Source organism: Zonotrichia leucophrys, chromosome 15 (genome assembly GCF_028769735.1).
Source record: "Zonotrichia leucophrys gambelii isolate GWCS_2022_RI chromosome 15, RI_Zleu_2.0, whole genome shotgun sequence".
NCBI lineage: Eukaryota > Metazoa > Chordata > Aves > Passeriformes > Passerellidae > Zonotrichia > Zonotrichia leucophrys.
In genome coordinates this window covers 5,823,053-5,835,317 of record NC_088185.1, presented here as the reverse complement: position 1 = coordinate 5,835,317, position 12,265 = coordinate 5,823,053, and the positions used below count along the sequence as shown (strand labels likewise).

Here is a 12,265-nt window from a genome sequence, read left to right as displayed (position 1 = left end):
TTACATGATTAAATTATAAATTTTCACTTTAAGCCTTTCTTACCCTCTGTTCCAAGCCTGACCTGTGCACTCAGGCATTTGAAAAAGATGTGCCCCTTCTGAAGGCTTTCTACATCTCCTTTCCTCAAACCAAACCTGCAGAACATTTTCCAGGGCAGGCAATCCACCTCCCTTCCCTCCAGTCAGCCAGGGAACAATGGCACCATGTCTGGATTGGGCTCTGGAGCTTTGGGATGATGTGGTGATGGTGTGTCTCCTTTCATGGTGTAGTCAATGTTGGCACCACAGGAAATCCATTATTCTTCCTATGCCATCCTTGTTTTAGCTCATGTGCCAATTCCTCTGGGGCCCCTCTGTGCAATACCACAGAAATTCCCTGTGCACATACTGATCTCAAAAATCTTGAAATCTTGGAAGGAAACCAATTTCAGTCATTTTACCTACAAACATCAGAAAAATTTGAGGTCCTTATTAACTTCTACTCTTTTTTTTTTTTCTTTTGTCCTTTCTTCCCAGTCTGTTTTGGCAATTCCATTTGGATTCCTCTCTCTTAACCTACCTGCCTCCAGCTTCCTCCTGCCCTAATCCCCTTCATGTTATGGTGTCCTCCTTCTTGTGCTCAAGAAGTTGCAGCATTTCATGTGACAGACAATTACTGGTTCAAGAGAATTCTCCTAACCTTTTGTCAAGAGTTGAATAACCCCAGTCTGTCACTGAGCTATCCCTTGGTGTTTTCTGTGGCAGGGAATTGTACTAATTGTGCTGAACAAAGTGTGCTAACAGGCAGCAGTGCAGCTCCCTGCAAGACCCTGTTAAATAGCAGCTGAAATCTCAGGATTTCAGGCCAAAGCAGGTCCTTGCTAAGCTCAGCCCAACCGTGTCCTCCTGGGGTCTGTGAGCCTCAGGGGTGGAGGGCAATAAAACCACCAATAAATCCCTTGTTCACACCTGCTTGTTGCTCATCTTTGCTTTATGCAAATCAAAATCAGCTCAATGGACATGAAAATGTTTAATGTCAGGAATTTTTTGTGAGCTGATAACATTAGATGTGTGTTGGATAGAATAATAGAATATATATATATATATATATATATATATAAAAATAAAATATATATATATATTCTATCCAACACACATCCATATTATGTTGTTTGTATATATATAAACAGCATAAAGAAAACTCCAGGCCTGATCCATTTCACATTTCCTTTATATCAGTGGGATGTGATCTGTCCTTTGTGACTGGTATTAATGTCTGTACCACAATCAAGTGTAAAACATCTCCCTGTATTTAGTATCAGAAGCAGATCTGTGTCTGTAATTATATATTGTGATGTAGTGGCTGAAGGCGGGCACAGTATGGAATGCTTGGGAGCTTGGCCAGAGGCTTTGATGCTGCAGTTTCACTGGGGAGGGCTTTGCTGAGAAATTGTTCTCCCTCAAAAAAAGTAAATATATAAATAAATGAAGCTTTTCAATTTCATAGCCCAGAGCAAGATTAATTAATAGGGAAAAATGCTTAATCTGTCTGCTCACCACAGAATTAATGAATAATAGAGAATGTCTTCCCAGCATCTAGAGCTAAAAGGGTGATGAATATGTGGGCATGTCATTACCTACATGTCTCTGCCTACCTGCAGCTCCCCTCACCACTGCACTTTTGGTGCCTCCTAACACCTTGGTTTTCCTTGTTTTTCTTGGTTTGGGCTTCTTTTTAAATTCCATTTGGTATCTAAATCAATTGAGAGGGAGATTAATAAAAGCAAATTCTGTCACTTCCCTTATGGCAAGCTGTCCCCAGTTTTCAGATGGAGAAATTGAAAGCTGGAGAAGCTGTGTGGTCTGGAGCAGGAAAAGACAGAACAGTTCTGTCATTTACATAGGCCAATATAGTCTTAAATGTTCTTTCCCTACTGACTGGCTCATTTTCAAGTGTGTTAAAAAAACCCCAAAACCCCCTAAAAACTCTCTCCAAAACTGTTGAACTGGAATCTGCCCTTTACTGGAAATATTAGGGAATCCAACCCATCTAAATGAATGTGGTTTTGTCATCCTACTTCCATCTGTCAAGGCTTCTCACAGGCATAGTTTAAGGATGGAATTTTATCATGCATCAGCCTTTAACTTATTTTTTTTTTAAGATGAAATATTTTAAAAATACATTGAAGACTTCAATGCTAGAAATGTTTTGGTTTCTATTTAAATATTCTGAACATCTCTGTTAAAGGCAGCTACAAACTGTACTAAATGTTCTTTATTACTCATACATACACTGTCCCTGTGAAAAACATCATACATCAGAGGCAGCAGTGATTCTTCAGATTTGCCCAGTGACAAGGCACCATAAAGCTATTCTTTACTAAAAATGTCAATGTCAACTTTATTTGCCAAAACATGTTTTCTTCTCTCAAGCTGCCAGTTGTTGTTTCAAAATAAATGGAATCTAAAAATCTCATTATTTTTATTGTTTAAAGCCAGCATTGGGTGCAGCTCTGGGGGTCAGGAGGTAACAATACTAATTTACCCTGGTGCTGCTGCACTTAGAATGTTTAATCTCTTAGGACTTTGACATGATGGCTGGCTGTGTTTCTTAATTTTGTTGTGAAGATGTTGCTGGAGGGCCAGGCAGCTCTTAATAATGTGCATCAAGACAGAGACGAGCCAGTAATGAATATTGCATGAGGTTCTTTTCCTACCAGAGGATCAGCCTGGACAAATACCTGCACAAGCCCACGAGCCAGTTCCTCCTGGCAGAACTGGGACTGCCACAGTGATGGCCAAAGATTAATGTGCCCTATTGGATTCACTGCAATTCCAGTAGCAAAATATTTTAACTATTCTGAGCCAGGGATAATGTTCAGCTTTTTCATCAGCTTTTAGCTGCATGAACAGGGAGAAACATCCTTTCCCACCCTTTCCCATCCTTTTCCAACCTTTCCCATCCTTCCTTTTTGGTGCCACGTGTCTCTGAGAACAGGTTTGTCCCCAAAGGCAGCACTGCTGTATTAAAAACATGCTGGAATAAGAAACTTGATCTGGACAGGTTTCCTAAAATAATATCTGATCAAAGACTAATAAAAGACCTGACAGGAAATTGTGCCACCATAAGGTTGGATGTTTAAGAGCAGAGGTGGAAATGAGACAAATGGATTCCAAGGAGAAGGGATCACAATCCACAGATGTCACAGACAGAGCTGAAAATTGATTTTCTCTTGGAATTAGGAGCATCATTCATGAACCCTTTTTTAAAACAGCCCCATCAAAAAAGCAGCCTCTGTTTTAAAGCCTGTGCAGTGCACGAGAGCAGCTGAAGAAGGAACATGAAGAACCAGAAGATAATGTTGGACAGTGTGAAAAGCAGAAGTCTCAGCATGCTAACAGCCTAGCCATTGTTTAGGGCTTTGTAAGTTTTCTGGCATCAGGAATAAGTAAAGATGGATTTCAAGGAGTATAATGAGGTAATTTCTATATCTGTAATAGCTGGATATTAAATTACATTTATATATCTCTTGCACATTTATTTTCTTTATTGCAACTCTCATAAACATAGAAGCCGTCCTTGAAAAGCTTCCCTGATTTATTTCCAGGGTGAGTCTCTATCTTATCACAGCAACTCTGAAATTCCTTGCAGTAAGTTATGGGATGATCAAAACCATCAGTCTGCAGCTCAGAATCCCAGTACAGCAGCTGGTCCCAGCCACCTTCCTTTTTTGGGTGCAGGTGGGCTGAGGCTCTGTCATTTGGGGGAGAAAGGTCCTCAAAGATGCTTTTTTCTCTTGTTTCATGGGTAAATCTAAGTCCCTGCAAGTAATTTTTGATCATGGTGAATGGTGATAATCCTCTCTTAGCAAACAAGCACCTATTCAGGAATTACAGTAGGAGATAATAATAGGAAATGGATGGAGGACTATGCAGTTGGATTTTAAAAAGGCAGCTCCACTCAATTCTTATTAAAATTGGTGAGAGCTGTAATGTTTATTAATTAGAGCTTTGTAAAACGTAAGTATGTGGGTTGAATATTTTACTCTTGGCATTATTTATCTTCTGGTTTTACAATGACAGGTTTATTGGGGGTTTTAATGCACGTTTGGATAATTGTTGAGTTTTATCTGCGTGCTTTTACTCCAGGGTGGTCATCAGCACAATCTCACAGGCTTGAAAGCAGCAGATCTGCTGGCAATTGTGCTGTCTATTATAAATTCACTCTGCAGGGTCAACCTGGAGCTTTAATGCAACAGGAAGAATATAAAAGAAGTGCATATTTGTGTCACAGGTGCTAGAACACAGCATGATTTGTACGTTTGAAGAACTGTCCCATGTGCAAGTGGAAATTGCTGCAGTTTTAGAGGAAGCATCCCAATTTCCATTTGTGAAACTTCTGTGTAATCTTAAGTGACTAATACAGCCAAAATTAAAAGAATATATACAGATATAACATATATATAATTTCTGAAATGTTGAGATTTTAAGGCATCTCAGTATCTGAGGGGCTGCAGTGCCTCTTTGCAGCAGGGTGAGGGCCTCAGCTCTGTGTGTCTGGGTGTTCACAGATCTGAAACTCTGCTGGCTGCATTTGCTGCTGTTTTCTTATAAGTCAAAAAGTATAAAATGAAGTAGAAAAATGTTAGGCTGTGTTAAAACTCTAAGCAAAGTCCTAGCAAATGCAGCTGGAGTTTCACTGGGAAAATGGTGGGTGATGTCTGTGAGTAACTACAGCTGGAATCTGCAGAGGGAGATCCTCACTGGCATAATATTTTGTCTGTGGTGTCTTTTTCTTTCTTTAAAGCTAGTGCTCAAATACTTGAAACATCAAAGTCTTCCCTTCTACACATTATTCATTCCTGCAAATGTCTCATATCATGCAGGAGGATGATCAGAAAGGTATGTCTCTTTAGAAATGGTAAATCAATCCTGTCCTTTTGGAAAAGTGGTTGGGAATGATTTTATGGTTATTAACTTGAATTCAATATTTTTTTTTCAATCTAGGCTTTTTAAAATTCAAGAAACTTTCAAGAAACTTTTTAATCATCCTCTTCTTGCCTTTTCTCAAAAGTAAAATCTTACTTTTTTTGTTTCGTCAGCCAGTTCCTTCATCTCATTTAAAATGAAACTCAACATAAAACCCCTCATTGAAAATTGAAACTCACTGGTTGTCTGAGCATGTCCCCACCACACCTGGGACTGAAGGTGTGGTGCTTGCAAGGGCTCTGCTGTAGGGATGACATTTTTCTGAGCACTTTTTGGGAAAACTTAACTTGAGAACTGTCCAGATGATGGTGGGTATGTTGATCATACTCAGATGCTGTACAATTTAAAGATTTCAGTAGCTGGCTAAAAAAAAAAAAATGTGTGTATTGGTTGAGGTTTGTAGCTCCAAATGAACTGGGTGAGATTGACTTGGAGTCTGTTGCCTTGAGGAGCTGCATGATAGGCTCTGTACTTAATGGCTCTAAGACTGATGCTTTACTAAACTTCTTTTCAAAATATTTTAGTTCCCTGTTGTTTTAAGTGAAATTTTCTGTTTCATACCTCAGTAGCTAAGTAGAACAGGATTTTAAATGCAGAAGCAGCTGAAGTTCTCCTCTGTATCAACATCCTCATGCCAAGATGGAGCATCCTGCAGTAACCAAGAGTTAACAGAAGCAAATATAAATATTGGAAGGCCAACGTTGCACAAGATCAAGCACAACTTCCAGAAGAGCCTCAGCCAACAGCAAGGTTTGGTTTTACATGCTGCTGTTACCATTACAGCCTCAGCTGTTTGACAGCCCATAGCAGCTCAGAAGTGCCCCAAGGCAATGAACCATCTTTGCTGCTTTCAGGGAGATGCTTGTGGCAGATGGATATTTCAGAGTGCTGCCTGGCTTTTCAGAGTCCTTACCTCTGGCTGTTTGACACCACCTTCATCTGCAGCCAGCTGTCCTTCCTCCAGGTGTTCCCTTGGGCTGAGCACAGGGATGGAGAGTGGGATCACCTGAGGGCTGCCATTTGAATGCACGGGGTCTTGGTGTGCTTTTACAGCACCTTCCTGATCCATTTTCAATGATAAATAGAAATAGGAACTCTGTGGAGATGAATAGGAGTGAAAATCAGTGAGAGAGAGAGAGAGAAACTGGATTTGTGGTTTGGAATGGAATCCCAGCATTGCCTCTGGCTTGATCCATTGATTGGGAGCAGCCACCAATGACTTCCCATGATCTCCCTTTGCAGGATGGATCAGCAATCAGAGCTGATTCCTATGGGTTCAGCTAAAGCATTTTCACTGAAATCCAGCTGTTATATATGTTGATTTTGATCAAATTTTCTTTTGGCAACATAAGTCTTTTCTGTGGGAATTAAAATTGGAACTTCCTTCTGGGCAGGAAACAGCAGCTTCAGCTCGAGTGCTGTTTGTGTAAAAATATTACAGTGCATTTTTGTTTGGTTCCAAGGAAAAAATTAAATATATCATTTGATCATGGAATTTGCTGCTCTTCAATCAGCTCTGGTACCTCTTTTGCAACTTTGCTTTGAGTTGTCTGAAGGAACAGTGAGCTACATGAGCTAGCTATTATTTGAGTGATATTGGGTGAGTTTTCAGCCATGTGAACACAGTCTGTGGTTTGTACAGAAGAATATGAGAATATTTTAAGCTGACCATTTAAGAAATTTACTTAGGTCAAAAAGTGGTTTCCTTCAGCTAAGCCAGTCATGGATGAAACCATGTCTGTGAAAGCCAGTTTAAAACTGCAGTGGTGCAAAAAATTCTCATCAAAACTTGGTAAATTCTCTGAGAATGTTGAAGATGTTTTACAAGCCTTGGGACAAACTATAAACTTGTGTCAGAATCTAATCTGAATTCTTGTGGCCAGCTTGTGAACTTGGAGTTTATAATGGAAATAGGGATGTAACAGATTCTTAACCATATCAAGACCAGCAGGTGTTGCTATAATATATTAAATGCTGTGGAGCCATCAAATCAGCTGCACTTGAGCATTAGTTCCATATTTTCTTAAACAAAATTGTTATATGCTAGGAAAATGTAATGCTGTGAGTGATTTGCAATAAGAATACGACTGAAATAATCAAAGCACTGGAAAATTTCAGATTCTGAGCTGTTTCTGCTGAGTGACCAAGAGAGTTTTCCTGCAGCTTGAGTGAAAGATCTCATCCTGCACCCAGGCATTATTTGTGTCTAAGAATACAGTAATGTAGGAAATAACAAAATCCCGTACATATTTCCATACTTGGAAGAGATGACACTGCAGAAACTTGTGGCATCTTCTTCCAGGGATAAAATGAGATGATAGTGAAACTCCAGTTTAGGTTTTCTCTGCTCAGCACAGGTCTCACTGGTGATCCTCAAAAGACCAGGGGAGAAGAGAATTCCTCTAGGACAGAAACACAACTTCTCCAAGAAACTGCACCCTCAGGGGCCTTGCAGAAGGTGAGCAGCAGGAGGGTCAGAAGCGGGACCAGCAGACCAGTGGAGAATTTATATCTCAGGAAAACCTGAGCATGGCTTGCCGAGTTTCAATGAACTCAGGGAGGTTGTAACCTTGGCTAGATTTTGAGTTGGCAGCTCCTGAAACCAAGAAGGAAGGATGAAAGGAGAAAAATTCCCAGCATCAGGATATATCCTATGGTATGCAACCCTCTAAGTGAGATGGGTATATCTTTTTGTATAAAAGGAGGATTGCTGTGAACATGAATGGAGAAGCTGTTTAAAGGACATATTTAATGCCCATAGGTATTGAGATTAAAGAGTTAATGGTTATGACCTGAGAGATTATCAATTTAGACTAGATATAAAGAATAAATATTTTCTGATGAGAGTGGTAAAATGCTGTCATAAGTCACCCAGAGAGGTGGTGGATGCCCCATCCCTGGGAACGTTTGAGATCAGCTTAGACAGGGCTCTGAGCAACCTGAGGTCAGCTCATTTGAGATCAGCTTAGACAGGGCTCTGAGCGACCTGATCGAGTTGAAGATGTCCCTGCTCATTGCAGGGGTCTTGGAGCAGATGGGCTTTTAAACGTTTCTGCCGACCTAAACTATCCTATGAGTCCATATTTCTATGGATGCTTGGCAAGAACTTCTCTTGCCTGTGCATGTGGTCCCAGCCATGTCATTTCCATGCAGGATCCCAAGCCAGAGCCGTACTCGGGCTGCCGGGAAAGCCAGGGAGCAGAGTGCGTTACCAGCTCTCCCTCTTGCCGGGGAGCGTGCGAACTTATTTCATGTCTTCTCCACCGCTGAGCCGGGTGGGGCATCACCTCCCCTCGGGGGCTGCAAGGACACCTTGCTCTCTCCCGCCGCCCTCGGGAGCTGCCCGCGGGCAGCACCGGCTCTCTCCAGGTGGGCAGCAATGATAAGATGGCCCCTGGCGCGTTCGGCGGGGCCCTGGGCAGGGCGCGGAGCGGGGCGGGCGCGGCTCCGCCGTGTGCATGTAGATGAGATCCCCCGGAGCACGTCACTGCGCACCGGCGCTCTGCGTTCGGGGCGGCGGACAGCGAGCGAGGGCGGGCGGGCGGGAGCCGCCGGAGGAGCAGCAGCAGCAGGAGGAGGAGGCTCGGGGGGCAGCAGCGCTCGGCCCCGCTCCATGCCGCCCTGCCCGCCGCGGCGCGGGCCCCGCGGGGCGACGGCGGGCGCGGGGCGGGGAGCGGCGCGGCGGTGCTGAAGGACAGCTCCGCTCCCGGCTCTCCTCGGCTCCGCTCCTGTTCGCTCCGCTCCTCCCGGCTCTCCTCCTGTTCTCTCCGCTCCCCCTGGCTCCTCTCTCCTCGACTGTGCTCCCTCAGGCTCCGCTCCCGTTCTCTCTGCTCCCCCTGGCTCCGCTGCCTTCAGCTCCGCTGCCCCCGGCTCCGCTCGGCGCCCCGGGCTCTGCCCTCTCCGGGTGGCCGCGGGGCCGCCGCTCTCCGTGCCTGGATGCGCCCCCCGCCACCGCGCCCGCGGCTCCCATGGCGGTGGCACGGAAAATCAAAACTTTGTTGACGGTGAACATCTTGGTCTTCGTGGGCATCATCCTGTTCTCCGTGTACTGCAGGATCCAGGACCGCTCGCAGGAGCTGGTGCAGATCGTCCGGAGCGCGGAGCGCCGGGCCAGGAGCCGCGGCGCCAAGGTGGGCAGCCTGGCCGACAGGGAGTCCATCCTGCAGCGCCTGGACCACCTGGAGGAAGTGGTCTACAACCAGCTCAATGGTACGAGGGGCGGGGAGGGGATGTCCTGTGCCCCGGGAGGGTGCTGCAGGATGGGCAAGAGCCCCCAAGCGTCCCCCGCTGGGGAGGGGAGCCCGGGCATCACTCACACCGACCCCAGCGCTGAAGTGCTGAAAACACAGGGCGAGAGGTGATGCAGGGTTTGCTGGAGGGGTTTGTCGAGCCTCCCACCACCACCCTGCCTCTCTGCCAACTCTTGCTCCAAAGTCAGCACTTCCTCAATAGATGCAAAGTTCAGGATGCTGCAGTTCAGGTGTTTCCGGATCAGAGGAAGTCCCTACAAACTGTACCAGGTTTTACGGTTTGTCTGGGTGTATTAACTCTGCATAGGAAGTTGTTTGTATAGGAAATACAGTGTTAGATTATAGCTGGAAGTCATATACTTGGTTTCAGAGCTACTTTAAAAGCATTCTGCTGAGTTCTTACATTGTGCGCTATTAATGGTCTGTTTAAACATAGCACCCATATGTTTCCTTAATGATTTTGCCATTTAAATTTGTTATTGTCATTGATGAGGAGGGGAAGCATCCACCAGTTCTTTTTATGACTTAGCATTCTAATTCACCAGCCTTGAAAAATATTGCTAGGTAAGCAAAGAACCCTTCCATGGTAGTTAAAACAGGCTAAGCCATCAAAGTTGTTATAGGACAGATAACATTTCATATAGAAACTAATTCTTCAAAATGACTGCATTTGTATTTGCATGAATTCTTAAAGTTCTAAGTGTGAGACATCAAAGAAATAAGTATGTGATTAAATACAGCAGTGTTTTGGACAAGAAAAGACTGAAGGAGTGAACTTTGCATGAGATTATAATATAAGAGTAACATTTAGTGTTTCACAGAAAATAAAATGTTCAGTGTAAATATGTTTAATATGTACTTCTAGGCTGCTTGTGGAAATCCTACTTGTAACATTGATTTAAGAAAGGCTACTGTAGCCTCAAACTGCAGACAAATAGGAGGGTTAGCATAAAGTATGTTTCCTATTACTACTTTGTGAATGAATGTATAAATCTAAGTAAGTCAGGTGTGGTAGTGTGCAGTTTGTGCCAGCAAGTGTCAGGGAACAGGCAACCCCTCACACTCTCCTCTGGATGAACAGGGCAGAGAGAGGGGGAATTGGAGTGGGGTGTTAGTCCCAAACCCACACATTCAGGAATTAGAGAGAAAGTGTCAACAGCTGTGTTTTCTGACCATATTTTGGAACAGTTTTGGAGAATGTGGGATTTAAGAGGAAAATCGTTCTCGTGTATTCCACCAAACCACAAAGTTCACAAACTAAATTAGATATATCCATTACAACTCAATTGTAATGGCTTTTTTCCCCAAATAGATTTGTTCTTGGCGTTCTTCATAGGGGAGACTTTGGGAAGGATTTCCCTGCTCTGTGTTCATCTCAGCACAGCATCCCCTGGAGAATCAGCAGAGTCCTCACCGTGCTAAGCAGGCACCATTGCATGCAATGACTGGAAGTTCTCTGTGAAGCATGCCTCTTTTTGGGAGTTGTTTTCTTCATCTTCTTTAATTCCATTTATTGGATATGGATCTTCAGGGTGAAATGACTTGAAGTTAGTGTTACATTGCTTCTTCAGGTCATATCAAACACTGCAGGCAGTTTTCTTTTCCTAGAAGTTCTTACACAGGAAAATACAGAAAGTTTTTCAAGCTGAGCTGTTCAAATTTCCTATTTATTTTTCCTTAATTTTTCTCTGATGTGATTGTTGAGTTTCTTATTATTACACGGTGGTACATTAACATAGATTAATTCTGGAAAAAAATACTTTTTCCCCCCATCATGTTTCAACAAAAAGTCCTAAGAAATTAGGAAATGCTCCTCTGAAATCATCAGAGCTGCATTGCTGTAAGTGAAATCAGGACCAAGCATCTGTATTTGTGTTTAGCTGGCTGCTGTTCTGTTTGCAATGCCATGACTCATGATTTGTGTCATTAATGGGCAGCCCTGGCATCCAGGGGAGCCTGTGTGACAGGGCTGTGCTGTGTCACACAAACACTGTGCTCTGCAGCTCTGCAGCTTCACCTCAGGCTTGAGTCAGGTTTCTCCTGCCCATGCTGCCTCATCACAAGGTCAGAGAGCCAAATGAGGCTGTCCTGGATGTCACTTTTTCATGAGGTGAGTCAAAGTCTCTTCTATGTGGAGAGGTAGGCAGGTTTTATTCAGGAGGAATATGAGTTTCTTTATACCCAGAGCCCCTCAAAGCTCCAGGAGGCTGAGTCCAGCTCAATGCTATCATTGCAGCACATCAGCCCAGCCCAGGATTTGAGTTCTCTGCTCCTCATCCTTTCTCTTTGAGATCAGCAAATTTAGAGCTACCTATTAACTACATTTTTTGGTAATATCTCAGTGTTCTTTTATTTTTCTCTTCTATTCAGATGAGACCTGAACTCGTAAAACTTATCTGAATTTTCTAGGGACTCTGTTGATGATCCAGAGCAACAAAAAGCCATTCTGAGAGAGACCAGCCTTGCAGCTGCACAGAATTTTGTTTCTGTCACACATATTTGTTTACATACAATCAAGGAAATGTTATTTAGAAGTGTGTACCTTCTGCAAGGAAAAGAAACACAGGCAGTAACATGATAAATGTATAAGGAGGCAACCCAAAACTGATCACTGGAGAACTCATTAACTTTCCAGTCTGAATGAAATCAGTGAGTGCAGTGCCTGTGGAGGTGTGTGCAGAACACAGAGGACCATGGATGGAAGTCAGGAGAAAGCTGGTCCTTGCCATTATCTTTGGCAGAACAGGAGTTTTTAGAATAGGATGAATGAGAATTGCCATGATTCCCCGCAGAGTCGTGCAGACATCCACCCAAACAATAGTTTTCATTTGGCTCGTGCTCTGGTTTTTTATCAACTTGGGAAAAATAGTATTTCTCAAAGCTTTCTTTTCCCTCAGCTGCTGCTGGGTTTGGTGGAAGCAAATGAACAGAGCATGTAAGGGAAAGGAAAGCAATGAAACGTGTCAGTGGAATTTTCTTGGTGAGACTTTGTATTACCTCCTGATGCTTGACCTTGGGTACAATGTTTATTTTGAAAAACAGAGTTA

The 12,265-nt window shown here is 43.4% G+C and overlaps 1 protein-coding gene across 8 annotated transcripts in view; it reads left to right on the top strand.

Annotated features, from left to right (window-relative positions):
• GALNT9 (polypeptide N-acetylgalactosaminyltransferase 9) overlaps window positions 1-12,265 on the top strand; it is a 257,312-nt gene that overhangs the window by 116,359 nt on the left and 128,688 nt on the right. For 2 of the 8 annotated variants that reach the window (XM_064726599.1, XM_064726598.1), the window contains exons 2-5: window positions 5,535-5,718; window positions 7,306-7,426; window positions 8,122-8,337; window positions 9,023-9,177. In XM_064726599.1, coding sequence (XP_064582669.1) covers window positions 5,559-5,718; window positions 7,306-7,426; window positions 8,122-8,337; window positions 9,023-9,177 — 652 coding nt within the window. In that variant the 5' untranslated portion in view covers window positions 5,535-5,558. The remainder of the gene's footprint in view (window positions 1-5,534; window positions 5,719-7,305; window positions 7,427-8,121; window positions 8,338-9,022; window positions 9,178-12,265) is intronic. The other 6 variants (XM_064726600.1, XM_064726601.1, XM_064726602.1 and 3 more) reach the window with 6 other exon arrangements.